This window comes from Balaenoptera acutorostrata, chromosome 6 (assembly GCF_949987535.1).
Source record: "Balaenoptera acutorostrata chromosome 6, mBalAcu1.1, whole genome shotgun sequence".
NCBI lineage: Eukaryota > Metazoa > Chordata > Mammalia > Artiodactyla > Balaenopteridae > Balaenoptera > Balaenoptera acutorostrata.
In genome coordinates this window covers 81546233-81573132 of record NC_080069.1, presented here as the reverse complement: position 1 = coordinate 81573132, position 26900 = coordinate 81546233, and the positions used below count along the sequence as shown (strand labels likewise).

At 38.3% G+C, this 26900-nt stretch overlaps 1 protein-coding gene across 8 annotated transcripts in view; it reads right to left on the bottom strand.

The window, feature by feature from the left end:
* The window catches only part of GCNT1 (glucosaminyl (N-acetyl) transferase 1), a 228461-nt gene that overhangs the window by 149552 nt on the left and 52009 nt on the right, over positions 1–26900 (bottom strand). For 4 of the 8 annotated variants that reach the window (XM_007182288.3, XM_007182289.3, XM_057549088.1 and 1 more), the window contains 3 exons: positions 21080–21173; positions 11510–11646; positions 4259–10432 (listed from right to left, as the gene is read on the bottom strand). In XM_007182288.3, the coding sequence (XP_007182350.2) occupies positions 9003–10432; positions 11510–11537 (1458 nt within the window). In that variant the 5' untranslated portion in view covers positions 11538–11646; positions 21080–21173 and the 3' untranslated portion in view covers positions 4259–9002. Of the gene's footprint in view, positions 1–4258; positions 10433–11280; positions 11647–21079; positions 21174–26900 lie in introns of those variants that run through there. The other 4 variants (XR_009008731.1, XR_009008729.1, XM_007182290.3 and 1 more) reach the window with 3 other exon arrangements.

Here is a 26900-nt window from a genome sequence, read left to right as displayed (position 1 = left end):
ATTCCTACATTAGTAGAATGTGAACAATAGTTGTACACGCCATAAGATTACGGTGAGGATTAAATGTGCTAATATTTGTAAAATGCTTAGGACAGCGCTTGGCACATAGAGTTAAGTATTTCCTGCTACTGTTATTGTTGTTGCTGTTGTCGTTGCTGTTATCAGAAGAGTGAGAGACCTGAGGGAAGGAGGTGAGAAGCAGATTCATCTGAACCCACATGGTCTTCATCAACACCACTTTACTATTTCAGAAAACTCTTGCCCTGGAAGGTAAAGGTTGCAAATAACTTCACTTTTCACTCCAGGAACATCCTCTAAGGCCCAAGAATTTTGCAATAAATAAAAAGCATCAAATGTCAGTTTATACCCCAGGACTGTTTGAACCCTTTGCCTCAAAATCCTCACCTTTGCTGTTTCCTCCAGTCCTACACTATTTTATACTGTCATTATCCAAGATCCCACACTATCAGACCCAACTTAAGCAGAATTCAAAACCTCAGAAATAGCCCGACTTGGCCCTCCTCCCTCTGAGATGTTACCAGGAGCCTGGAGATGGAGCTCTCCATCACTGCCGTCAGCAGTAGACTTGGCTCTGTCTTACAACCAGATTGTTTTGGTGACATTTTCAGGAAGCCAGCCTTCAAGAACAGGTGGCTTGGCAAGTGGCAATGCTCCAGGTGAGAAAGGAGGGACTAAACAGGGCTTGATGACAAGAGAGGAGGGTGTGAGTAGAAGCACCGTTAAGAAGAGAGACCGTAGGGACTGGCTGTGGGGAGAGAGGACACTCCAGAATGAACACTAGAGTAACCGGGTAGAACATGGAAGGGTTTTCCAAAATAGAACCTGAAAAGGTAGGTGGGTGTGATTTGGTACATGAGCTGACATATCATAACTGGAACCAGCTTTGTCTGTCTTATTCTGATTTCTATCCATCCACAAGCCCTGCCTACAAAGAGCCCCTCAGAAGTGGGAAGGCCTGGACGCAAACAGTCTGGGTGAGGCTTTTCAGGTTCCGTAAGTGGATACCTTCTCCAAGCCTTGCTTGATTATAATTCTCTCCTTCATGAGGAACTCCGCCTGTATGTGGCTGGGCCCACTTGTGGGCCCCCTGTTCTTTCTCGTGCTTGCCTACAGGTCAATTTCTGAATTGCTAGTGCCCAGGAAGCATAAAATCCACTGTCAAAAGCATTGATGTAGATTTTCCTGAAGATGTGGGGGGAAAGACAAAGGAAGGGAGACCATCTCCTCCTGGTGTTGGCACTCGGGTCCAGCGTCCCAGGACCCTCCTCCTTAGGGCTGGGCAGATCAGGATGGTGGGTCACCTGACATCAAGGAGAAGGTTAAGACTCCCTTTGCAATCTCCCCTTGCCCTCAAATTCTCCTCCGTAGACTGCAGGCCCACCCACCGCCCTGCCCCAAACAGTCCTTTCTGGTCTTTTCAGCTGGTATCTCCTCCCCTCACAGTCCTTAGCAAAATCCATCAATTTGCATCATTCCCTCAGCAACACAAAAAGCAAGCAAATAGGGCTCAGCCAAAGAAAAATTACCTCACATTTCCAGGGCCGCCCTTCTTTGTATGTGTGAAAGTATATTTATTACATTAGTTAGAGAAACAATGCTCGACTACAGCAAAGTAGTACTCAAAGGGAGACTTGTCCCTGGAAATTGGAGGTTGGCACTTGTCATATATTTTATGCCCAAACATTTCCCTGTCAAACCTCCCATGCTTTCAAGTATTTTAAGACTGATGGCACTTGTTGAAACTATTCCCGTTTGTGGCTTCCAGACTCCTCTCTCCTGCATTTCCTTCTACCTTTAAGACTGTTATGGCTCAGGATTTCTGGCCCATCTCTCCTTTTCAGTGGCCCTCATCAAATTGGTGTTCACCACACTTCCAGGTTTTTATCTCCTCTCCCTCCACACACTCTTTTGGGGAAGATTTCAGCAAGACGCAAGGGTTCGTTCTTTTTGTTTCCACCCTTTTTATTTCTCAATACATTTGCTTATTTAAAAAACAGTGCTACACTCAGAGCAGAGCAGGGTCTGGGGAAGGAGATGGGATGGTTGAAATGGTAGAAAGGAGGTGAACAGATCAGAAGAAAACTTGTCTTTTATTTAAGAGGCGCCATTTGTTACAGATTCACGTACTTCTTTGCCCTCTTTGTAAACTGGGCCAATAGTAGCCTCTGCTCCTAAGGTGGTCGTGAAGTGAGAGGTGATAAGCGCAAAGTGCTTAGAACATGCAGAAAGGAAACGCTCAACAAATATTAGCTGTTGTCATCATTCCCTCAATGAGCTTTAAGGAACATATTTGAAGGGGCATTTTTCTTTGGAAAAGAGAGGTAGGGAAAGCTTCCCAGAGAGAAAACATGTCTCCTTTGAATTAGGTTAAACGAAGGAACTCTGATTGGGCCAGGAACAGTTTACTAGTTAAGTCTGACCAAGAAAGTAAATTATAAATATCCTGTAAGTAATGTTTAAGCTAACGATTAGCTCTGTAGAAGTAAATCCTTTCCAAAAAAATTTATTTATTTATTTATTTATTATTTTTTTTTTAAAAAGAAACCATTAGTTTCACAACTTCCCTGGTGGCGCAGTGGTTAAGACTCCGCAGTCCAATGCAGGGGGGTGCCTGGGTTCAAACTCTGGTCAGGGAACTAGATCCCACATGCGTGCCGCAACTGAGAGGTCACATGCCTCAACTAAGACCCGGCGCAACCAAATAAATAAATAGATAAATATTTTAAAAAAAGAAAGCATTGGTTTCTGTTTCTTAGCTAATCTTAAAGGTAGTGAAGCCTTCACGTGGAATGCAGAAAACTCTGGAGTTAAATAAGATCCGCCTCCTGCACCAAGATTGCTCATCCAAGTGACTCCACACTACCCATCTGAATATTTTCCTGTCCTCTTGCTGAAGAAGAACATCTGCTTTGTATTGGCATGCAGCTGAAAGAACCAGACCATCCTCACCTAGTTAGCAATTAACACTTATCTGGGATCAGAAAATGAAGTTCCATCTGTAGATTCTAAGGAGCTAGAAGCCAAATAGCTGCCAATCTGAGCACCCTAGGATCTTGAAGCCAGGTTGACAGTGCCCTTTAGGATTGGTTCACTGATTCTTCTGGCTAGTGCTGCAAAAAGTTCTCTCCACCCATGGTATACACCTAGAGTATCTTAGAGGGTTACCCACAGTATAAGGCCTCGGGACACACTGCAAAGCACCAAAGCTTAAATCTAAAAACATTTCTGTGGGTAAAAGAAGAGTGCTCCAGGAAAGCAGGGCTCCTTTCCCCTACAACCCACCAAGTGAAGACTAGGGATAAGGAGTCTCAGTAATACTCCCTAAGGCAAACCATATGTGGAAAATGCTCCAAATAAATATTTGGCAAGCATCAATTTTATAGAGCTGGAAGGAACAGTTCTCAAAATATCAAGATGTGATATTTCAGGGAAATTCTGAATGCTCCTTTCTGTTCAGTATCATTTTCTTTTTAACATAATTGAGAGCACATTATATATTCTGTTCCAGTCTGTTTACTTCATTTAACCTACAGTGATTTTCCATGGCATTAGGCATACTACAGGAATATTCTATAATACCCCATCATATATTTTTTAAAGTACATAATTATTCCTCTATTACTGGAGATTTATGTATTTTTACATTTCACCACAAATAAGAAGCTGACAAACACTGGGTTTAAATGTGGATCCAAATCTCTGGTTATTACCCTAGGATATTTTCCAAGAAGTGAATTATTGATCAAAGAATCTGAGTGTTTTTAAAGACTCTACATGATAGGTTTTAACACTCCTCCCTGCAGTATGAGCATGCATTCCTCAACAGTCAAGTTTAAAAAAAAAACCAAAAAAACCCCAAAACCCAAAAAAAAAACCCTAATTTGGTGTGTAAAAATTGTTTTAATTTGGATTCTTTTTATTGAATTTCAATTTTTCATATTAGCCATTTGTATTCTCCTTATTTCACTTTCTGTGAATTATTACATCTTTTGTTCATTTTACTCTTGGCATCTTAATGCTTTTAAAAAATATATTAATATAAGGGGGTTGAGAGGTAATAGGGAGTAACTACTAAAGAGTACAGAGTTTCTTTTGGGAGTGATGGAAATCTTCTAAAACTGACTGTGATGTTATACTAAAAACCACTGAATTGTACATTTTAAATGGGTGAATTGTATGGTATATGAATTATATCTCAAAAAGCTGTTTTTAAAAAAATATTAGTATAAATAACTTCCATTTTTCCCTCTTTCAAAATCTGTTGGCAAATTTTCCAATTCTGATTGCCTTTTGCTTTCTCATATTCAGGAAATACACACTTTTAGTTAAATCTATTATCTGTTCCTTAATGAATCCTCCCATTGCTTTTATTTGGAAAATTCCATCACATGCAAAGATAGTCACTGACATGTTCTTTCAGTTTATTTTCATTCTTACTCCATTTGGATTTTGCCGCACATTACAAAGTGATAATTTAATGTTCTCCAAACGGGTACTTATTGGAACTTTTACCACCCCCCTTCCTCACTATGTTCTGATAGTTGCTTTGCAATGTTTTATATATACTAGCATCTATTTCTGGGCTATTACTGTTATCAGTCTGAGAGTTCAAATATAAACTTACAGTACTCTTAACATTTTTTACCTTTAAAGTATGGCTTCATATCTATTATTATATGACTTCATTAATCTCTTTCAAAGCATTCTTCGCTATTCTTGCACATTTTTTCTTTCGGATGAAATTTAGAATAATTTTATCAACCCTTTGAAATTATGACTGGGCTTATATTTGACTGATGGATTGATCTGGGAAGAAGGGAGATATTTAAAATATTTATCAGCTAGGAGCACAAGGTTTTGTTTTGTTTTGAATCTACAAAAGTATTTTATTCATACAGGTCCCACACATACCTTAAGTTTGTCTACACACTTTACAGAGCTTATTGCCATGATGAAAGGTAACCTATCCCCATTATACCTTAAAATAATTATTTTGTTTGAATATGGAAAACTAATCTTTGGATGAGTGGCAGTTTTTGCTAAAGTCTTACTAATTTCAAGACAAGATTCCTGGGCTTTCAACTTGGGACAATCCCATCATCTGCACTAATGAAAACAGTCTTTTCTTTCCCAATAGTTACAACTCAGTTCTAGTTCGGGTTTTATTACACTGAGTAACAGTAAATCAATATTCTGATGACAAGCCCTGAAAACTTTAAGCACATATTAAAAATTAAATCCTTGACAAGCAGGCTTATAAAGGATACATAAAGCTCTCAAGTTTTTGAGAAAGACCTGAGGTTAATCAATTTTGCCACTTTATAGAGTCTGTTTCATTGAAAATGCGGCTAAAGAACACCCAGAAGGGTTTACCAGACCAGCTGAGGAGACAGCTGGAGCAGACACTCAATGTTCCCGGGAGGGAGCTTCCCTTTTCCCTCAGGTGTGCCCTCCACATTCATACCACAACAAGTCATGGGTCCTATTAGTATTTGTGGCCATTGCTCTTCTGCAGACATAAGCTGAAGCTAGTAATGCCCAGAAAGCAATACTAGCTATTAAACTGCATTCTTCTAAAGTCCCCGCTCTAGCTCTTTTTGCATAACCTGGGTTACACTTTCTGCCATTGCCAAACCCTCTCTCTCAGACATTTCTGCCTAAAGAATTAACCTTTATGTTTTGAATCACTACTCACACAAAACACCTGTTGGTTACAAACTATCAAATCCAAATACTAAATTTTATATTGGGGTGCTGGTAGCTAACAAAATAAGAATAACTTGTGGAGACAAGGCATTGGTTTCTGAATAGCTGATTTTAATGGTGATATGACTAGTTCCAAACGCATCCAGTCATGCCCGTATTCAAAAGAGTAAACCTTATGGTAACCACACTTGCCATGAAAGTGTTGCATTTACTTATTTATGTTTACCATAATGAGAAATGATTTTTATTTTCCTAAGCCAACTGAAAAAGTCCAGGTCAACTGACTCTACAGATGAAATGAAGTAAAACATGGCTTCCTCCTCCCCCAAATGACTACAAAAGAAAATCCACTTCTGTTCTTTAAGTGAATTGTGCTTGACGAATGACATAAATACATGTTTAGAGACAATAGTGTTTCACATTTTCAAGGCTGAATGGCTGTTTACCATGGTCTGGGAAGAGCCTAGGTAACTGCCTATAAAGAAAGAACCATTTTTGTTAACTCTTGTCCTTAATAAGTAATATGTGAATCTTGATCAGTACTTCATTAACTAGAACGCTTCCATTAAAAAATTGCAGTTTATGTATATTTAAGGATTTATTTGGGAATACGATTTCTAATAATTCCCTATAAAAAAGACCTTAAATGACAGCAAAAAGAAATTAGTACTTAATAACTGACATACAGGAAGCAATTTAAATAATTTATCTTTCCCAAAGAACTTACAACATTTTTGCTCCTCCTGAATGTAGTAAGGGTTTCCTTTTGAAACCATCTTCTTGATTCTTCCAATTGCTTGTTCCACTACTATGAATTTTATTTGTTTTAAGTTAGGTTGGATAGTATAAAATTGAGTCCTAATGGCTATATAATCCCTGTAAAGCTATTAGCAATAGGGTAATATTCAGACACATTTCAGCAAGTGCCATTCTAGAGAGATGACGTACCACAGCTACATAAAAGATGGTGGGTGCACAGTTGTAGTGTGGGGCTTGTGGAAACGGATCCTAAAATCATATTTTTACATCTATGGTGGAGGAAAAAAAAACCCTCAAAGCTGCCAATTTAAATGTCAATCAGATTCAGTCATGCTACAGTAGGAGCACTGCGAAGATATTTGTAAAATTTTTTTTAACTTTCAATTTTCAATTTTGCTAAATTCCAAAATCCATAAAACTGAGCAAATGAGCACAATGCTAACCACCAGTGACTCCAGGTGAAAGTCCTATGATGTTCACTGTACTATTACTTTTAACTTTCCCGTAAATTTGCAAATATTCAAAATAAAAAAATGACAAATGTCTACAGTATTCAAGATACAATGAATGAAGTTAAAGAAACACAAGACATAGACACAAAGTATGTCACTGAAAATCACTGGTTTTAGAGTAAAAAAAAAAAAAAAAAGGCCCAACTTACAGGTAAAATCTTTCTTCTAAAAGAGAGCATGGGAGAGACATGTGACGTGCATTCAAAGAAAAAATTGGTTTAGAAGCCAATGGAGACAGAATACCATGCATATAATGTCCTCACTGACATCACCTCATGAATTTTCAAAGTGGGTATGTTTTTCTTGGTCTAACATTGGCTGCCCTGTTAAATCATGCAAACCATAGCAATCCACTGACTTGCACATTTACAAATGATTAAGTTTCCAAAACTGTGAAACTTTCATTCAAGAGGGTCAGTATAACAAACCTCTCCATAAAATAAAAATGTTTCCTAACTCTGAGGAATAAAATGTTTTATCAGTTGAATGCCTGAAAACTGTCTGATATTATATATTTCCCATATACTATTTAAGTTGTCTAAGTTTTAAAAATAAAGTACATGGATTTGATTCTTGTTTGAAGTCTCAGCTAAATGATAAAGCTTCTCATTTCCTATTAGATCGATGGCTGAATGGTATCAGCTTAGCAAAAGAGCAAGTTGGTTTTTTTTTTTTAAATCTTCATTTACTTTGAGATTTGAGACAGCACAATAGCAACCGCAAATCTGTCTTTTAGTGAAAAACAGAGTAAAAACCATATGCTGAGAATAATATCAATACTGAGACAATCCGCCCCAAATCTAATGTTCCCTTTAGGATACCCAGGCCTTCAAGCATGGCAGGTGGTACAACAGCACACCTTTCCCCTCCTCATAGGTTCCGAGAGAGAAGGGAACTGAAAATGCAAGAGCTAACGAATAACCAATGGGCAGGTAACATGAAGAAGAAGACGGGAAGCCAGTTCCTTTCAAAAGGCGACAGAGGTGACAGTCAGATGCAAGAGGCTGGGGGATGGGCACAAGCAGACCCAAAGAGCAACAGGCTTAATTTCTGGGGATAGTACCGATTGCTGCATCATAGGCCTCAGAGATTGTCTACATATGACTCCTCCCCTCTGCCATACTTACACTTCACCCTTTCTGTCTTAGTTCTCCACACCAATTACTGCCAATCGGATCACATAGGAGAACTGAGGCTGTAATATGGGACACTAGGAATATGGAGCACTATGAAAACAAGTTTATATACAGCTTGATAGCAGGGTCTAGGGAGACTGGAGGAGGAGAAGAGAGACATATTTGAAAAAATTGAGTATTACTCTGTAGACATTATAATAATCAAAGATACCTTAACTTTGTAGATAACCTAAGATGATTCATAGAATCAACTAAACTATAAAGTCTTTTTTTTTGGCGGCGGGGGGGGGGCGCTTTTAAAAACATATGTACATTGTTAAAAGCGTAAATGGGAAATATTCACATTCAGTCAAGCCCGTTTTTGCAAGTTCCCTGAGATGGCATATAGAGACACACAACACAATGCAATGTTACAGCAGAAAGTCAATCATTTACAAAGATCATTTAGAATAAAGTCAAATTTCTCTTTCAACAAACGTGGTCTACAAAATAAATTACATCCTGACTGTTGGCTGTTGCTATAAATCTATTCAAATCAGGAAAAACCATCATATTTAAAGCTCTCCAAGCAATTTTGGCACAGGTCAAACCTTCAGGTTTTGTTCAGTCCCTGAGCTCTTTAAACAGGATAACTTGCATTCAACCTCTTCCCCAGCCGCCCCGGACCACTCCCCCGCACAACGCCCTGCAACCTGCCCTACCCTCTCACTGACTCTAAGTCAAGCCTGAAGGCTACAACCTTTCTAACCAACCTGCTAAGCAGAAACCATAGAGCTTCTCTGGCTTGAAGAGTTAGATTCTGTAGGCGGAAGAATCAAATGGGGTACATCTCATGCCTCCTAATTATTTCTAAAACTGCCTCCAAGGGTCAGTGTTTTAATGTCTCCAGGGCCTTATGCCTCAGATGCTCATCCAAACACTGGATGGCAAAGAGGTCGATGTCCGTGTCGAACTTGTTGGCGAACAAGTGGTGCACGCGCAACATCCAGTTCAAGTCACCCGCTCCGAAAACGCACACAGAGCGCACGTGGACGCCGCTACACGGCGGGTAGGGGGCGCCCTTGGAAATGTCACCTTCAAAGTACTGCCACTTGACAAACCTGGCAATCGCGTGCATGTCGGACATGTCGTACTTATGGCTTAAGGACAGTGACCCTGGGACTTCGGGGATCCTCTGAATAGTGGCCCAGAGATACTCGTCCGGGCTGTATGTGTCTTTTGCCCACTCCATAAACTTTTGTATTTTTTCATTCTCGAGCACATACTCCACATACCTCCTACTGACCACAAAATAGGCACTGCCTGAAAACAGAGGTGTTTCAAGAGGAGGATGTATTTTGTCGGTCCCCATGTTTGTCAGCTTTCCATTCACGACTGCATAATGCTTTTTCCACCTTTCTTTTTTATTGGATGGCATTCTCTCTGTTTCTAGGTTGTTCTCGCCCATTAACAACTTGAGCTTCCTGACAATTTCCAGGTTGGTTTTAATAGGAAAATCCATACCGCAGAGATTTATCAAGTACTTCCAGTCTGCGTTCATTCGGTAGAGGTCCTGCATGCAGTTGAGGTCAGCCTGAACCCGGCTCCAAGATGCATACACAACACTCTCCAGCTGACTGGCCACGAAGACATTACTGAAACAGGATGCAATGCCAATCACTGCGGCCAAAAAGGATTCCTCTGATTTTGTATCCACGTGAATGCAATAGAAATTCTGAGGCATATAAATAGCCCTCAGGAGCCTGTCAAGCATTTCAATTTTGTGATGAACCACTACAGAATATGCTATTGGAAACTCTGCCTCTTCTTTACTAAGGGGTTCTACAATATATTTGCGCTTCTTGATGAAAGAAGCACAATCACTGGTCATGTTTATGTAGTCATAGTTTGTCCATCGAGGGCGCTTTCTTAATTTCACTGTTAGAATCTCAAGCTTTACCTTTTGGATTTCATCTACATCACCCTGTAGAACTTTGGTACAATTAATATTACGACTAGGATTCTCTTCAAGCAGCTCCAAATGTCCAACATTTACAAATTCAGGCTTTTGATGAATTCTTAAAACAGAGAAGGTGACCAGGGAAAAAACAAGAAGGAAGAAGTAGTATTTAGTGGGATAAGAAAAAAGTTTCCTCCTCCGCAACTTCCTCAGCATTTCAACAACAATTGGGGACTTGGCTTTATTAAGGGCAGTCTTCCAGGCTTCAAGCAGTAATGATTTCCCCTCTGTCGTGGCCTGGAGATTTGTCAGTTTGCATTTATCAGAAGTGCAAAGGCATCTTGAAATGGAGGGCAGCACTAAAAGAAAAATAGAAAGGATACATACATATATATATACATATATATATATAAAAATACAGTGTTTCATGACATCTTCTCAGGTTCAAAAACTGTCCTCTTTGCTATGAGGTCAGATGTCTAAGACAAAAACAAAGTGGGTCAATCAGAGGAAAGGAAGTAGTGTTATAGGATACCCATCATCTCTGGTATCAATGCCAGATTGTCTTTTTAAAAAAGCTGAGTACAAGGATATGCTAGAATATCCTACAATCAACATTTTACTTCTCAGGTATATTGAAGTGCAAAACACAGTTGAAGACCTAGGCTATAGTTATTGAATTCTCCACAGTTGGTGAGTTTTTGATCCTGTGCCAGTGCTAATTAGCACCCCTTGCCTAGAAATCATTACTAATCTGGGTTCCTCCTGACACATCCATTAATGTCCATCAGTTGGTGTCAGCAGCCCCAAGTATTTGAAGAGATCAGATCCACTCTGCTCTTTACCAACTTAGGAGTGGGAGTACACTTAAGGAGACATTCAGAAATGGCTGTGGCTTCTAAGAATCTTTGAAGGAAAAGCAGGTCAACTGGATTTTCAAACTGGAACAGAAAGGCTCAGGTGAAACCAGGTCAGATTTGGAACTGTTTTGGGTTGACTTCACTTTGTTCAGTTCCATACCAGGCACCACAGGAAGAGAAGACATACATAATCCAAAACAGAGAAACAGCCTAGCTGAAAAACAACACTTGTATGCAAATTGTAACTTATGAAAGACCCTTTGTCTATATTCAAATTCCAGGAACCTAACCCACTTTTATTATGTAAAATGTTTACAAATATACAGATATTGTTTTGTTTTCAAAAGTCAATTTTATTACTCGGCAATTGGTTCTAACAAAGAAAGTCAAATACTATCAATTGTCTCAAAACCAGATTTATAGAGATTTGAAAAGTTTTTAACACCAGAATTAGCACTAGAACTTTTAAATATTTAATTAGGAAACAAATTGTGAGTATTAATAATACAAATAAAAATAAATAACTGACCATCATTTGTACAGAGTAATGTTACAAAAAGTAGTTAGACATTTTACCATTTAAATCAAGAAAAGTCGGGATCATTTAGTGCTCTGATTCCAGGTAACATCTTCTGCCCATGTAGAGTGCTTCTTATGCAGTCAGGTTTCTTAAATGTGCCAGGCATCCAGCAATGCTGTTATGTCCCATGAGTCTTTTTTAAAAAAACACGTGAAACAAAAAGAAAAATTTGTGAAGGGATATATATGCCCACATAAGTATACACACACACTCAGAAAGCATACTGGTAAACTAATTCGACATATTCACTTTTTTCTTCAAAATGATGGCTGGTCATATCCATTTTTTTCTTCAAAATGATGGCTCGTTGATTTCTCTTTTAAAACCTTCTCTCCAGTCTTTTTTTTTTTTGGTCTAAGTTTGTGGACTGCTAAAGGTTTGAAGACATCCTACAATTTAGGTTGAACTTTTTCAGGGAAAACTCTAGGAGCATTTCCCAAAATGTGTGCCAAGGAACAGTTTAATGGTCCTATATGATTGGAAAATCCAACATATCCTATCCGGCTGTGAGGATTCCCAATGCTCACTGGCCCATTAAAGACAATCCTGCAATTGAATTAGCTGCTTATCTCATCTTCCTCCAACTATGTTGTCTACTACCCCATTCCAAACCTCTACTGGAAAGCAAACATTGGAAGATTCTGCTAAAATACTTAAGCATCTGAACTATTAAGACATCAGATCCCTAAACAAAGTTATATACCCTTAAGCAATTTCTGCTTAAGGCATTTAAGAAAATCTCTGACTAATCATTAGTCAGCTTCTAAGCTAACTGAACAGAGACTTAAGTTGCCTCACGCAATAAAGAACACAGATTTACAAAATTAACCCAAGAAGGTCCATAACAACAATAAACCCTGGGCTGGGCAGGGGCAGAGGTATGATTTCTGAAGTTGATGCATTATAAAATGTCCACTTTCAACAACAACAAAAAATTACAGGGCACGTAGAGAAACACAAGTCTGGCCTATACACAGAAAAAGGGGCTTCAATAAAAACTGTCCCGGAGGAAGCCCAAGCACTGGACTTAACCACACAAAGACTTTCAGTCAGTTATTATAAGTATGTTCAAAGAACTAAAGAACTAAATCAAACCATGAGAAAGATATTTAACCAAATTGAGAATTTCAATAAAGAAATAGAAATTATAAAAAAGAACCAATAAAATTGATTGTATTGAAAGTACAATAACTGAATTGAAAAACTGACTAGAGGGGCTCAACAGCAGGTATGCACTGACAGTAGAAGGAATCAAAGGAACTGAGGAAAGGTCAAGTGAGAGTATCCAGCCTGAGGTACAAAAGGGAAAAAGAATTAAGAAAGATGACAGAGGCCCAGAGACCTGTGAGAAACCATTAAGCACATCAACAAATGCATAACAGGAGTGTCAGAAAGAAAGTGGAGGAAAGGGTGGGAGAGAAGGGTGAAAGAGGGGGCTGCAGTCACGAGCATGGGGGAGGGGGTGAAGAAAAAAATTGAATAATGACTGAAAACTTCCCAAATTTGACTTTATTTTGTTTACTGAAGTACAGTTGACTTACAATATTAGTTTCAGGTGTACAACACAGTGATTCAATACTTTATATATTATACTCCATTTAAAGTAATTGCCAAATAATGACTTTATTTCCCTGTGCTGTACAATATATCTTTGTTGCTTATTTTATATATAATAGTTTGTGTCTCTTAATCCCATACACCTATTCTGCTCCTCCTCCCCTGCCCTCTCCCAACTGGTAATCACTAGTTTGTTCTCTGTATCTGTGAGGCTTGTTATATATATTCGTTTTATTTTTTAGATTACACATATAACTAATAACAGAGTATTGTCTTTCTCTGTATGACTTATTTCATTAAGCATAATACTCTCTAGGTCCATCCACACTGTTGCAAATGGCAGAATTTCATTTTTTACGGAGGAGTAATATTCCAGTGACAGGCAATTTAGTTTGTGTCCATATCTTGGCTATTGTAAATAACATTACTATGAACACTGGGGTACATGTATCTTTTCAAATTAGCGTTTTCATTTTCTTCTGATATATATCCAGCAGTAGAACTGCTGAATCATATGGTAGTTCTATTTTTAGTTTTTTGAGGAACCTCCATACTGTTTTCCATAGTGGCTGCACCAATTTACATTTCCACCAATAGTGTACTAGGGTTCCCTTTTCTCCACATCCTCATCAACATTTGTTATTTGTAGACTTTTGATGACAGCCATTCTGACAGGTGTAAGGTGATATCTCATTGTGGTTTTGATTTGCATTTCCCTGCTGATTAGAGACGAGCATTTTTTTCATATGTCTGTTGGCCATCTGTATATCTACTTTGGAAGAATGTCTAATCATGTCTTGTGTCCATTTTTTGATTGGGTTGTTTGTTTTTATATTGAGTTGTATGAGCTGTTTACATATTTTAGATAATAACCCCTTATCGATCATATCATTTGCAAATATTTTCTCCCATTCAGTAGGTTGTCTTTTTGTCTTGTCCAGTGGTTTCCTTTGCTGTGCAAAGAGCTTTTAAGTTTAAAATTAGGTCCCATTGTTTATTTTTGCTTTTATTTCTTTTGCCTTAGGAGACAGTTCCCAAAGAATGTTGCTATAATTTACGTCAAAGAGCATTCTGCCCATGTTCTCTTCTAGGAGTTTTATGGTTTCAGGACTTATATTTAGGTCTTTAATCTATTTTGAGTTTGTTTTTGTATATGGTGTGAAGAAATGTTCTTCTCATCTTGTTCTTCTACATAAAGCTATCCAGTTTTCCCAACAACACTTATTGAAGAGACTGTCTTTTCTCCACTGTAAATTCTTGCCTCCTTTGTCACAGACTAATTAACCATAAGTGTGTAGGTTTATTTCCAGGCTCTCTATTCTGTTCCATTGATCTGTGTATCTGTTTTTGTGCCTGTACCACACTGTTTTGATTGCTGTAGCTTTATAGTATGTTCTGAAGTCAGGGAGTGTGATATCTCCAGAAAAAATTTGAATAATGGCTGAAACTTCCCAAATTTGACTTTTTTTTTTTTTTTAAAGTTTTACTTGATTTTATTTATTTATTTATTTATTTATTTATTTTTGGCTGTGTTGGGTCTTCGGTTCGTGCGAGGGCTTTCTCCAGTTGCGGCAAGTGGGGGCCACTCTTCATCGCGGTGCGGGGACCGCTCTTCATCGCGGTGCGCGGGCCTTTCTCTATCGCGGCCCCTCCCGTCGCGGGGCACAGGCTCCAGACGCGCAGGCTCAGCAATTGTGGCTCACGGGCCCAGCTGCTCCGTGGCATGTGGGATCTTCCCAGACCAGGGCTCGAACCCGTGTCCCCTGCATTAGCAGGCAGATTCTCAACCACTGCGCCACCAGGGAAGCCCCCCAAATTTGACTTTAAAAAATTAATCTGAATATCCAAGAGACTCAATGAGCTCCAAGTATGCAAAATGGGACAATCACTTTGGCAGACACTTTGGCAGTTTCTTACAAAGCTAAATATAGGCTAATCATTCAACCCAGCAATCACACTCCTAGCTATTTACCCAAACTGAACATGTATGTACACACAAAAACAGGCATATGAATGTTTATAGCAGCTTTATTCATAATTGCCAAAAACTGGAAGCAATCAAGATGTCCATCAATAGGTGAATGAATAAACAATTTGTGGTACATCTATAAAGGGGAATATTATTCAGTGATTTTTTAAAAAATCAGCTACCAAGCTATTAAAAGACATGGAGGAAGCTTAAACACATACTGCAAAGTGACAGAAGCCAATGTGAAAAGGCTACACACTGTATGAGTCCAAAGATATGATAGTCTGGAAAAGGCAAAACTATAAGGACAATAAAAGTTCAGCATTTACTAGGGATTTGAAGGAAAGAAGGAACAGATGAATAGGTACAGAACAGGGCATTTTTAGGGTGATGAAACTATTCTATAGGATACTGTTACAGTGGTTAAAGGATACTATGCATTTGTCCAAACCCAAAGAATTGTACAACACAAAGACTGACCCCTCTTAGGGGCTTCCCTGGTGGCGCAGTGGTTGAGAATCCGCCTGCCAAGGCAGGGGACACGGGTTTGATCCCTGGTCCGGGAAAATCCCACATGCTGCGGAGCACCTAAGCCAGTGCACCACAACTACTGAGCCTGTGCTCTAGAGCCTGTGCTCCACAACGAGAGAAGCCACCGCAATGAGAAGCCTGCACACTGCAATGAAGAGTAGCCCCCGCTCACCGCAACTAGAGAAAGCCCGCGTGCAGCAACGAAGACCCAACACAGCCAAAAATAAATAAACAAAATAAATAAATTTATAAAAAAGACTGACCCCTCTTAATTATAATAAATAATGTATCAATATTGTTTCATCACTTGTAACAAATGTACCACACTTGTGCAAGACACTAATAATAGGGAAAACAATGTGAGCAGGTTTATGAGAGCTCTGGACTCTCTGTGTAATTTTTCTGTAAACTTAAAACTGCTCTAAAAAATAATCTATTAAAATTGAAAAAAAAATTAATCTGTACATTCAAGAAGCTCAGTGACTTCCAAGGATGATAAACTCAAATAAATTCACATCTAGATACTTCTTAAACTGTTGAAAGACAACTTGAAAATAACAAGAGAAAAGTGATTATACAAGGGGTCCTCAAAATTAACAGCTTCAAATCAGAAACAATGGAGACCAGAAGGTAATGAATAACATATTCAATGGACAGAAATAAAAAAGATTCAACCAAGAATTCTATGATCAGCAAAATAGTCATTCAAAAACAATGAGAAATTAAGACATTTCTGGATAAATGAAAACTAAGAGAATTCATCACTAGCAGACCTGCCCAAAAGAAATACTAAATGGAGTCCTTCAGGATGAAAAGAAAGGATACTAGACAGTAACTCAAATCCACATGAAGAAATAAAAAGCATCTATAAAAGTATATACACAGGAAATGTAATTTTCTATGAACAGTTTTCCCACCTGATTTAAAAGATAACTACATAAAGTAGTAATTGTAACACTGTATTGACAGGATTATAATGTATAAAGATGTGATTTATATAGTAATAGGTATAGTAATAAAGGAGGGAAGGGGAACAGAGCTTTATCAGAGCAAAGTTTTTGAATACTATTGAAATTAAGTTGGTATTAATCTAAAGTAGAATATTTTAAGTTAAGAAGGTTCTTTTTTTTGTAATTCCAAGGGCAATCACTTTAAAAAAGCTCGAAAACATACAGTAAAGGAAACATCAAGGGAATTAAAATAGTACACTGGAAAATATCTAACACATAAGAATATAGCAATTGAGGAAGAGAGGAACAAAAAAGACATAAGACACAAAAAACAAATAACAAAATAGCAAATGTAAATCCTACCTTATCTGTAATTATAATAAATATAAATGGACTAAGACCTCCAATCAAAAGGCAGAGATTTGCAAAATAGATTTTTCTTAAAATGATCTAACTATATGATGTCTACAAGAGACATGGTTTAGATTGAGAGACACAACTAGGTTTAAGTAAAAGAATGTAAACAGATATATTTCACGAATAAATACAAAAAAAAAGAGCTAGAGTAATCATACTAATCTGATGAAACAGACTTTAAGACAAAAATTATTAGACAAAGAAGCACATTTTATAATTATAAAACGAATAAAAAGGAGAAGGTCAACAAGGAAACAGAAGACTTGACCAACACTATAGACCAACTAGACGTAACAGACATCTATAGAACATCTTCACCGAACAGCAAAACACACATCCTCCTCAAGGACACATGGAACATTCTCCAAGATGGGTCATATGCTAGACTATCAAACAAACCTTATTAAATTTAAAAAGACTGAAATGATGGAACATATGTCCTTCACTACAAAAGAATGAAATTAGAAGTCAACAACAGAAGAAAATTTGAGAAATTCACAAATTTGTGAAAATTAAACTATACACTCCTAAATAACCAATGGGTCAAAGAAGAAATCACTAGGCAAATCAGAAAGTACTCTGATATAAATGACATGAAAACAAAAACAAAAAAACTTATAGGATGCAGCAAAAGCAGTGTTCAAGAGGAATGTATATCTATAAACACCTATATTTTTAAAATATCAACCTAACATACCAACCTTACATAAATAGAAAGGATTATAAGGGAATACTATGAAAAGTCATCATCCAATAAAATTAGATAATCTAGATAAATGGACAAATTCTTAGACAGAGAAACACAAACTACAGAAAGTGATTCAAGAGGAAATAGAAAATCTGAACAGAGCTGTAACAATTACCAAAAACCCTCCCACAAAAAAAAGCCCAGGCCCAGATGACTTCACTGGTGAATTTTACAACGTTTAAAGAATAATTAAACAAAAATCCTTCCAAAACTTTTATTAAAAAAATGGAATAGGAGTGACCATTTCCCAACTCACTCTATGACGCCAGTAATCGATTACCCTGATAACAAAAGCAGATGATGACATCACAAGAAAACTATAGATCAATATCACTTATAGACACAAAAATTCTCAACACAATACCAGCAAACCAAATCCAGCAACATACAAAGGATTATATGCCAGGACCACATGGGTTTTAATCCAGGAATGTAAAATTGGTTTAACATGCAAAAGTCAATGTAACACACCCTATTAATAGAATAAGTGACAATTACTCCATAATCCAAATAGACACAGAAAAAAGCATTTGACAGAATCAACACCACTTCATGATAGAAACAGTAGAATAAACTAGCAATAAAAAGGAATTTCCTCAACCTGATAAAGTCATCTATGAAAAATGCACAGCTAACAGCACATCTTAATGGTAAAAGACTAGATTCTCCCCCGCTAAGATCAGGAACAAGAAAAGGATGTCCACTCTTGTTACTTTTATTACATTTTACTGGAGGATCTAGGAAAAGCAATTAGGGAAGAAAAAGAAATAAAAGCCATCAAGTTTAATATGAAAGAAGTAACACTATCTCTATTTGTAGGTGACATAATCTTGTTTATAGAAAACCCTAAGAAAAACACACACAAAATTAGAATGAATTTAACAAGTTTGCAAGATTCAAGATCATTATACAAAAATGCAATTGTATTTCCATATATTAACAATAAACAATCCAAAAATAAAATGAAGAAAGTAATTCAATTTATAATAGCATCCAAAAGAATAAAATAGCTGAAAGAAACAATTCAACAGAAGAAGTATAAGACTTGACTGTTGAAAACATTTCGTTGAAAAAATTTAAGACAATAAATGGAAAGACATTCTACGTTCATAACTTAAGACTCAATATTGTAAAGATGGCAATACACCCAATAATTAACCAATAATTTTCCTATCAAATTTCAGTTGCCTTTTTTAGCAAAAATGGACAAGCTGATCCTAAAATTCATGTGGAAATTCAGGGGACCCAGGATAGACAAAACAGTCTTGAAAAAGACCATAGTTGGAAGACTCACATTTCCCAATTCCAAAATTTACTATAAATGCTATGGTAAGAGAAATGGTATGGTACTGGTACAAGAAGACATACAGAACAATGGAATAGAATCCAAGAAATAAACTCTTACACTTACAGTCAACTGATTTTTGATATGGGTACCAAGAGAATTCAATGAGGAAAGAACAGTGTTTTAAGGAAATGGTGTTGGTACAACTGGATATCCACATCCAAAAGAATGAGGTTGTGTCCCTATCTCACAGCATATACAAAATAGCATATGCCCAAAAAATGGATAAAATATCTAAATACAAGAGCTAAAACTATAAAACTAAAAAGGAAACAGGGGTAAATCTGCATGACCTGGAATTTGGCAATGGATTCTTATATGACACCAAAAGCCCAAGCAATAAAAGAAAAAAAAAATTGATTAACTAAACCATCAAAATTTAAAACTTTTGTGGTTCAAAGAACACCATCAAAAAAGTAAAAACACAACCCACAGGATAAAAGAAAATGTTTTCAAATCATTTATTTGATAAATATCCAGAATATATAAAGAACTCTTACAACTCAACCAAAAAACAAAAGACTAGCACCTGTGGAGTTTTTCTTTGTTTAATTTATTTTATTTATTTTTATTTTTGGCCATGTTGGGTCTTTGTTGCTGCACATGGGCTTTTCTCTAGTTGTGGCGAGCGGGGGCTATTCTTCATTGTGGTGCACTGGCTTCTCATTGCAGTGGCTTCTCTTGTTGCAGAGCATGGGCTCTAGGCACGTGGGCTTCAGTAGTTGTGGCCTGAGGGCTCAGTAGTTGTGGAGCACAGGCTTAGTTGCTCCACAGCATGTGGGATCTTCCTGAACCAGGGCTCGAGCCCGTGTGCCCTGCTTTGGCAGGCGGATTCTTAACCACTGCACCACCAGGGAAGCCCATGTGGAGTTTTTTAAACAAGAAGTAGAAGAACTATCCTAAACAGATTTTTTTAAAGAATGTGAGTTCATAGTCACCCCAAAATTCATACAGAAAATACAAGTTCCCAACCAAACACTTGGATCCCACCTCAAGAAACCGACCAGAAACTTAGATCTCACCTCAAAAAAGGCTTGTCTTTACCATTCTCATCCACATCCTAAATATCCATCATGCTTTGAAAAATGCTTTTTAAAATGTAAAATCACTAGTCTCAGGTTTTAACACAATGGATAAGTTTCTGTAAAGTAGGTAAGCGTGTGAGAAAACAAGTCTATTTCATTAATAATGTTTTTGTTTTTGTGTATTTATCACCATGGAGAATAGAGAAGATACATTTCTTCCAATGATGTATCATTCAAAGTATTTAACTAGCCTAACTTAAAGATATAGAACATTCCCTTAAGCAAAACTTGGCTAAGAGTTAGGAGAAGGTGAAGGGAAAATAAGATTTCATTAAGAAAGGGATTTCTATGTGGAAAAGTTTAAAGGGAGGCATAAATGTCCACATACTATATTATTTCAATGGAACTTCAGTCATCAAACATTACTTAGTTTAAGCACACACAAAGAATATTGAAAATATTAAAAAACAAATAACAGGGACTTCCCTGGTGGTGCAGTGGTTAAAAATCCTCCTGCCAATTCAGGGGATATAGGTTCAAGCCCTGGTGCGGAAAGATCCCACATACGGCAGAGCAACTAAGCCCATGCACCACAACTACTGAGCCTGTGTGCCACAATTACTGAAGCCCGCGCGCCTAGAGCCTGTGCTCCACAACAAGAGAAGCCACAGCAATGAGAAGCCAGCACCCCGCAACAAAGAGTAGCCCCTGCTCGCCGCAACTAGAGAAAGCCCGTGCCCAGCAATGAAGACCCAATGCAGCCAAAAATAAATAAATAAATTTATAAAATAAAATAATAATAAATAATACAATTAAAAAATAAATAACAAAAATAAGGCAGAGGTTCATACTGCTGGGTCCAGTGTTCCTTCACCTTCAGATTTCACAAATCACATAGATTTCTTGAAGGATGTGGAGTGGGAACAGTCAATGAGGCCAATGACTGAACAGTAAGAACCACTCTAAATAACCAAAGCTCATGAATTCTGAGATAGCAAGAAAAATAAAAGTCCCAAATACATACCAAGGCTTCCTCACCCAGGACCTACTACAGGACTTGGCAACTGTCATCGTGAGTGTCCTGGAAAAGGTCCTGCACTGGAACACTGATGCCTTTCCTGAAAGAGAAGACAGTCAGACTAAGTGAACCCAAGGACAATAAATATCGAGATCTCATCTCCTTCTCTATTTCCAGCTATCAGCTCCCAGAACTTTGGCAGCCAAGCCAATGCAGGAGTTTACTGTCTAGGGAATCCAATCAGGACAAGCGAAAAAGACTTAATCATGCTGCTTACATTGGGAATGCCCCCCAAATGTTCAAGGAGACAGACTATGCACAGGGAAAAGAAAACTACTAATAATATCCTCAGAGAGGTAAAAAAAGATATTGTATACAATTAATCAATATACAAGACAGACTGTATTATCTAAAAACAGGCAAAAAAAATACTACCAGACCATATGCTCTTCTGATATGTGATCTTCCCACCCTTCAATCAAGAAGTGGTCAAAACTCCCTTCCCCTTGAATTTGGACAACCTTACGTTTACACTGACCAGTGGAGTTTGGCAGAAGTGATACTACGTGACCACCAAGATTAGGTCATATAAAACCACGTAGCTTCTACCTGGTTGTCTTGGAAAATGTGCTCTCCAGAAGCTCCCCGTCAGAGGGAAAGTTCACTTCTCATGTTGCAAGAAGCCGCACAGAGAGGCCACACATTGGTACCCAAGTCAACAGTCCCAGCTGAACCCAGTCTTCAATTCATCCCAGCCCAGGTGCCAGCCATGTGAGTGAAGAAGCCAAGATGACTCCAGCCCCTAGTCACTCAAGTCTTAACTGAATTCCTGACCCACAGAATGTGTGAGCAAAAAATAAAACAGCAATGTTTTATGTTACTATGTTTGGGGTGGTTTGCCTCACAGCAATGATTAGAACAAACAAAAAACCACATAAACAGAACACCTGGCAAATAAACAGCTCTTAAAACTTAACATGACAGCAAAAACTGAAAAACTCAATAGAAGCATTGGAAAATAAAGTTGAGAAAAACTCTCGGGAGGTTAAGCAAATAGGCAAACTAACTGATGGAAAATTAGAGAAAAAAATATAGTACTTTAGAGAACCAAACCAGGAGATCCACCATCCAAATTGTACCTCCAAAAAGAGAAAACAGAAAAAATGGAAGTAAATAATTAAATAAATTAAATAATTCAAGACTGTACCTCAAAACAAAGGGATGGTTTCCAGATTGAAAAGTCCTTTGGAATACCAACATGATGGGTGAAAACAGACCCACACCAAGACATACATACTAATCATGAAATGTCAGAACACTGGTAAAAAGAGTATCATGTAGGTTTCGGGGGGTGGGGGGTGGATGGTGTAATAATCCACGTGAAAAAGATTCAGAAGCAAAATGTCTTCATACCTCATAAAAACTAACCAAAGAAGCCAGATGATAATGGAGCTATGCCTCCAAAGTACTAAAAGAAACTGAATTCCAGAGGAGAATCCTTAGAATCAGATGAACTACTAAGTAAATTAAGGGTAAAATAAAAACATTTTACATATTAAGAAAGGCAAGGCTTCAAAATATTTACCATTATGCATCCTTTTTCAGGAAGCTACTGGAGGATGAGCTCCATCAAAACTAAAGTATAAACCAAGAAAGAGGAAAACATTAGAATCAGAAACTGTATCACAATACCAGAAGGAAGGAAAGGAAATACCAGCAGGACAGTAAAGGAACACCCCAGGCTGTGTGTGTAATAGGCCACAGACAAATATAGAAGATGGAAGTGGGTCAGAAGGCCCTGGAAGAGATGTCTTCAAGAAGATGAAATGGATGGAATAACTGATGGGAATAAGCATATTGAAAGCCAATGTAAGCAACTGGCAGAGTTTGGGGTGAATCTGTAATAACTACATTGAAGAAAAGCAAATGAAGGGGGTTGAGGAAATAATTATTATTGACTCGAAAGAAATCAGAATCATGAGATGATGACAAAATCAATCATAGTGTAATCCGTGGCTTAGCTTGGAAGAGCATCAGTATTAATAACTTAAACACTGTTTTCCACGAGATTCAATAACACTATAGTAGGAGCACAGAGCAATGGGAGAGATGGGTGTTGAAACACAGGGGTTGTGTACTTTGACCAGCAGCACATAACTGGCCATAGGGGGTGTTTAGAATTACATTGCTGTTCCAAGCAAAAGGCCTCTTTCTCATTTTATTCTTCCACCAAGTGCTCTTTGTATTCAACAGCTCAAATGGTAAGGATCTGATCAAAAACATACAGTAGAGGTAAAGAGTACAACTCATGCAGGCTTGTTTGCAGTGATAAATAGATGAGGAGATGCACGTAAGAGAAGTCCAAAAACCACTGATCATCAAATAAGTAAGAAACATCAGAAGACCTTACAACGTAAAAAAATAAGTGCTATAGCAGCATTTCAAAATTAAAATCTACTAGGTATGACTAGCACGTGCCTCTGTATTTTATTTATTTATTTATTTTTACATCTTTATTGGAGTGTAATTGCTTTACAATGTTGTGTTACTTTCTGCTGTATAACAAAGTGAATGAGCTATATGTATACATATATCCCCATATCCCCTCCCTCTTGCACCTCCCTCCTACCCTCCCTATCCCACTCCTCTAGGTGGTCACAAAGCACCGAGCTGATCTCCCTGTGCTATGAGGCTGCTTCCAACGAGCTATCTATTTTACATTTGGGAGTGTATATACGTCCATGCCACTCTCTCACTTCGTTCCAGCTTAGCCTTCCCCCCCGCCGACCCCGTGTCTTCAAGTCCATTCTCTACGTCTGTGTCTTTATTCCTGTCCTGCCCCTAGGTTCATCAGAACCATTTTTTTTTAGATTCCATATATATGCATTAGCATACGGTATTTGTTTTTCTCATTCTGACTTACTTCACTCTGTATGACAGACTCTTGGTCCATCCACCTCACTACAACTAACTTGATTTCGTTTCTTTTTGCCTCTGTATTTTAAAATGAACCAATTCCAAAATGATGATATTCATCTCAATCACATACTTACTCTTTAATTTAGAAAACTATCACCATATAAAGAAGAAAATGAAAAAAAATGTTTAAAGAAATGAGCTACATGTGGCTCAGGCTATCTTCTCCTTAATTTCTTTTTTAATAATAGAAAAGCAAAGCAGGAAGAGGGAGGGAGGGAGGGGGAATAATATATATTTTATTATAAATTAATATGACATAACATATTCAGAATTTGGAAGGAAAAGGATTTACCATATTTACATGACTATTCACATACATACGTACACACCTCTAAGAACAATCAGGATTTTCTTGTTCAGCCTCTAATTACACCTGAGACTTCTAGACAAAGAGATAGTGTCCATCAACAGAAGAATGGATGAAGATGGGGGGGGGGGTGTACTACTCAGCCATAAAAAAGAATGAAATCCTGCCATCAGCAACAACATGGATGGACTTGGAGGGCATTATGCTAAGTGAAATAAGTCAGACAAAGAAAGACAAATACTGTATGATATCACTTACATGTGGAATCTAAAAAATACAACAGGGGGTGGGAGGAATTGGGAGATTGGAATTGACATATATACACTATTGATACTATGTATATAAATAACTAATGAGAACCTACTAATTAGCACAGGGAACTCTACTCGATGCTGTATGGTGACCTAAATGGGAAGGAAATCCAACAATGAGGGGATATATGTATACGTATAGCTGATTCACTTTGCTATACAGTAGAAACTAACACAACACTGTAAAGCAACTATACTCCAATAAAAATTAATTTAAAAAATAAATAAAAAATACAACAAACTAGTGAATATAACAAAAAAGAAACAAACTCACAGATAGAGACAACAAACTAGTGGTTACCAGTGGGGAGAGGGATGAGTGGAGAGGCATTATAGGGGTAGGGATTAAGAGGTACAAACTATTATATAAAAAGTAAGCTACAAGGATACATTGTACAACACAGGGAATATAGTCAATATTTTATAATAACTATAAACGGAGCATAACCTTTAAAAATTGTGAATCACTATATTGTATACCTGTGACTTATATAACATCGCACCACATCAACTATACTTGAATTAAAAATTAAATTTAAAAAAGTAAAAAAGGGACTTCCCTGTTGGTGCAGTGGTTAAGAATCTGCCTGCCAATGCAAGGGACACAGGTTCAATCCCTGGTCCGGGAAGATCACACATGCCACAGAGCAACTAAGCCCATGAGCCACAACTACTGAGCCTGAGCTCTACAGCCCGCGAGCCACAACTACTGAAGCCCCCGTGCCCAGAGCCTGTGCTTCGCAACAAGAGAAGCCACCGCAATGAGAAGCCCACACACCGCAATGAAGAGTAGCCCCCGCTCACTGCAACTAGAGAAAGCCCACACACAGCAACGAAAACCCAACGCAGCCAAAAAAATAAATTAAAAAAAAAAAAAAAGAGAGATAGGAAGGGCTCTGCACTGCTTAGCTTTGTTAACCTTTGTTAAGGTTAAAGCTGACAGATATAACTGTCAACTATAATAAAACAAAGGAGAAGTTAAAAAGGTAAATTCTTTTCTTCAACAATTTCCACCAAAGTAATTCTGGTTTAAGTCCAAATAAAAGTACTATAGATAAGAATAATTCTCTCTACCAATTGCCTATTGTACCATTTTTTAAGTAGTGGAAATATTCTTTCTTAAAAAAGTACACACCGGCCTTCCCTGGTGGTGCAGCGGTTAAGAATCCGCCTGCCAATGCAGAGGACACAGGTTCGAGCCCTGGGCCGGGAAGATCCCACATGCCGTGGAGCAACTAAGCCCATGCGCCACAACTACTGAGCCTGAGCTCTAGAGCCCACATGCCACAACTACTGAAGCCTGCACGCCTAGAGCCTGTTCTCTACAACGAGAGAAGCCACTGCAGTGGGAAGCCCATGCACCGCAACGAGGAGCAGCCCCCACTCGCCGCAACTAGAGAAAGCCCGCGCGCAAAAACGAAGATCCAATGCAGCCAAAAATAATAAATAAATAAATAAATAAAATAAAAATTATTTTTAAAAAAAGTACACACACACACACGTGTAGACACCATGTATGCGCACACATCTGTGTGCCTGCATAAAAAAATAGCTGGATGGATAAATCAGGGTCCACAACCTATTGCCCTTGTGCAGCAGGAAGCATGGTCTAAGGTCAGTCACTCTCTAGTTTCACTGAATACTCCTCCGGGGCTCAATTTCAGACTCTACAAGGACTACTGTTCTGTGGCCCAGAGGCTGTGACGGGAGGAAAATACTCACTATTATGATTGATGCCAAGGCCATGCAAGTATCTCAGAGGATCGTGACTCCAGCCAGGGTGCCCAAATGCCACCCTGAAGCACGCCAACGGAAGGAGTGGGAAGCAGGTAAGATGACAAGGAAGAGGCCTTGCCAACCAGGGTGGGGTTCTTTCTGCCACCTGCACCTCCATGGCCTCACATCATCCAAGGGTACCCGGTCTCTGCCTCCTGACAGCTGTGTCCGGCCTGAAGGGTGGTCTCTGCTGCCTGGCTGCTGTCTGTGACTCGCTGCGGTGAACTCCCTAGCTTCTCTGAGGTCTCGTGTTAAAACGAACTCCTGAGACCCCACAATGCCTGGCCTCTCCAGACTGGCCAGCAACAGCTCTTGGGGTCCCCATACCTCAGCACCAAACTCCACAGTTTAGGCCGTTGTCTCCCAGAATCCATCCCAGAGTTTCCTTGGGCTCCAGCCAAGGAAACATAGGCAACAGGGGACTTTCTATAACCAAACTGGACCACGTTTCCTA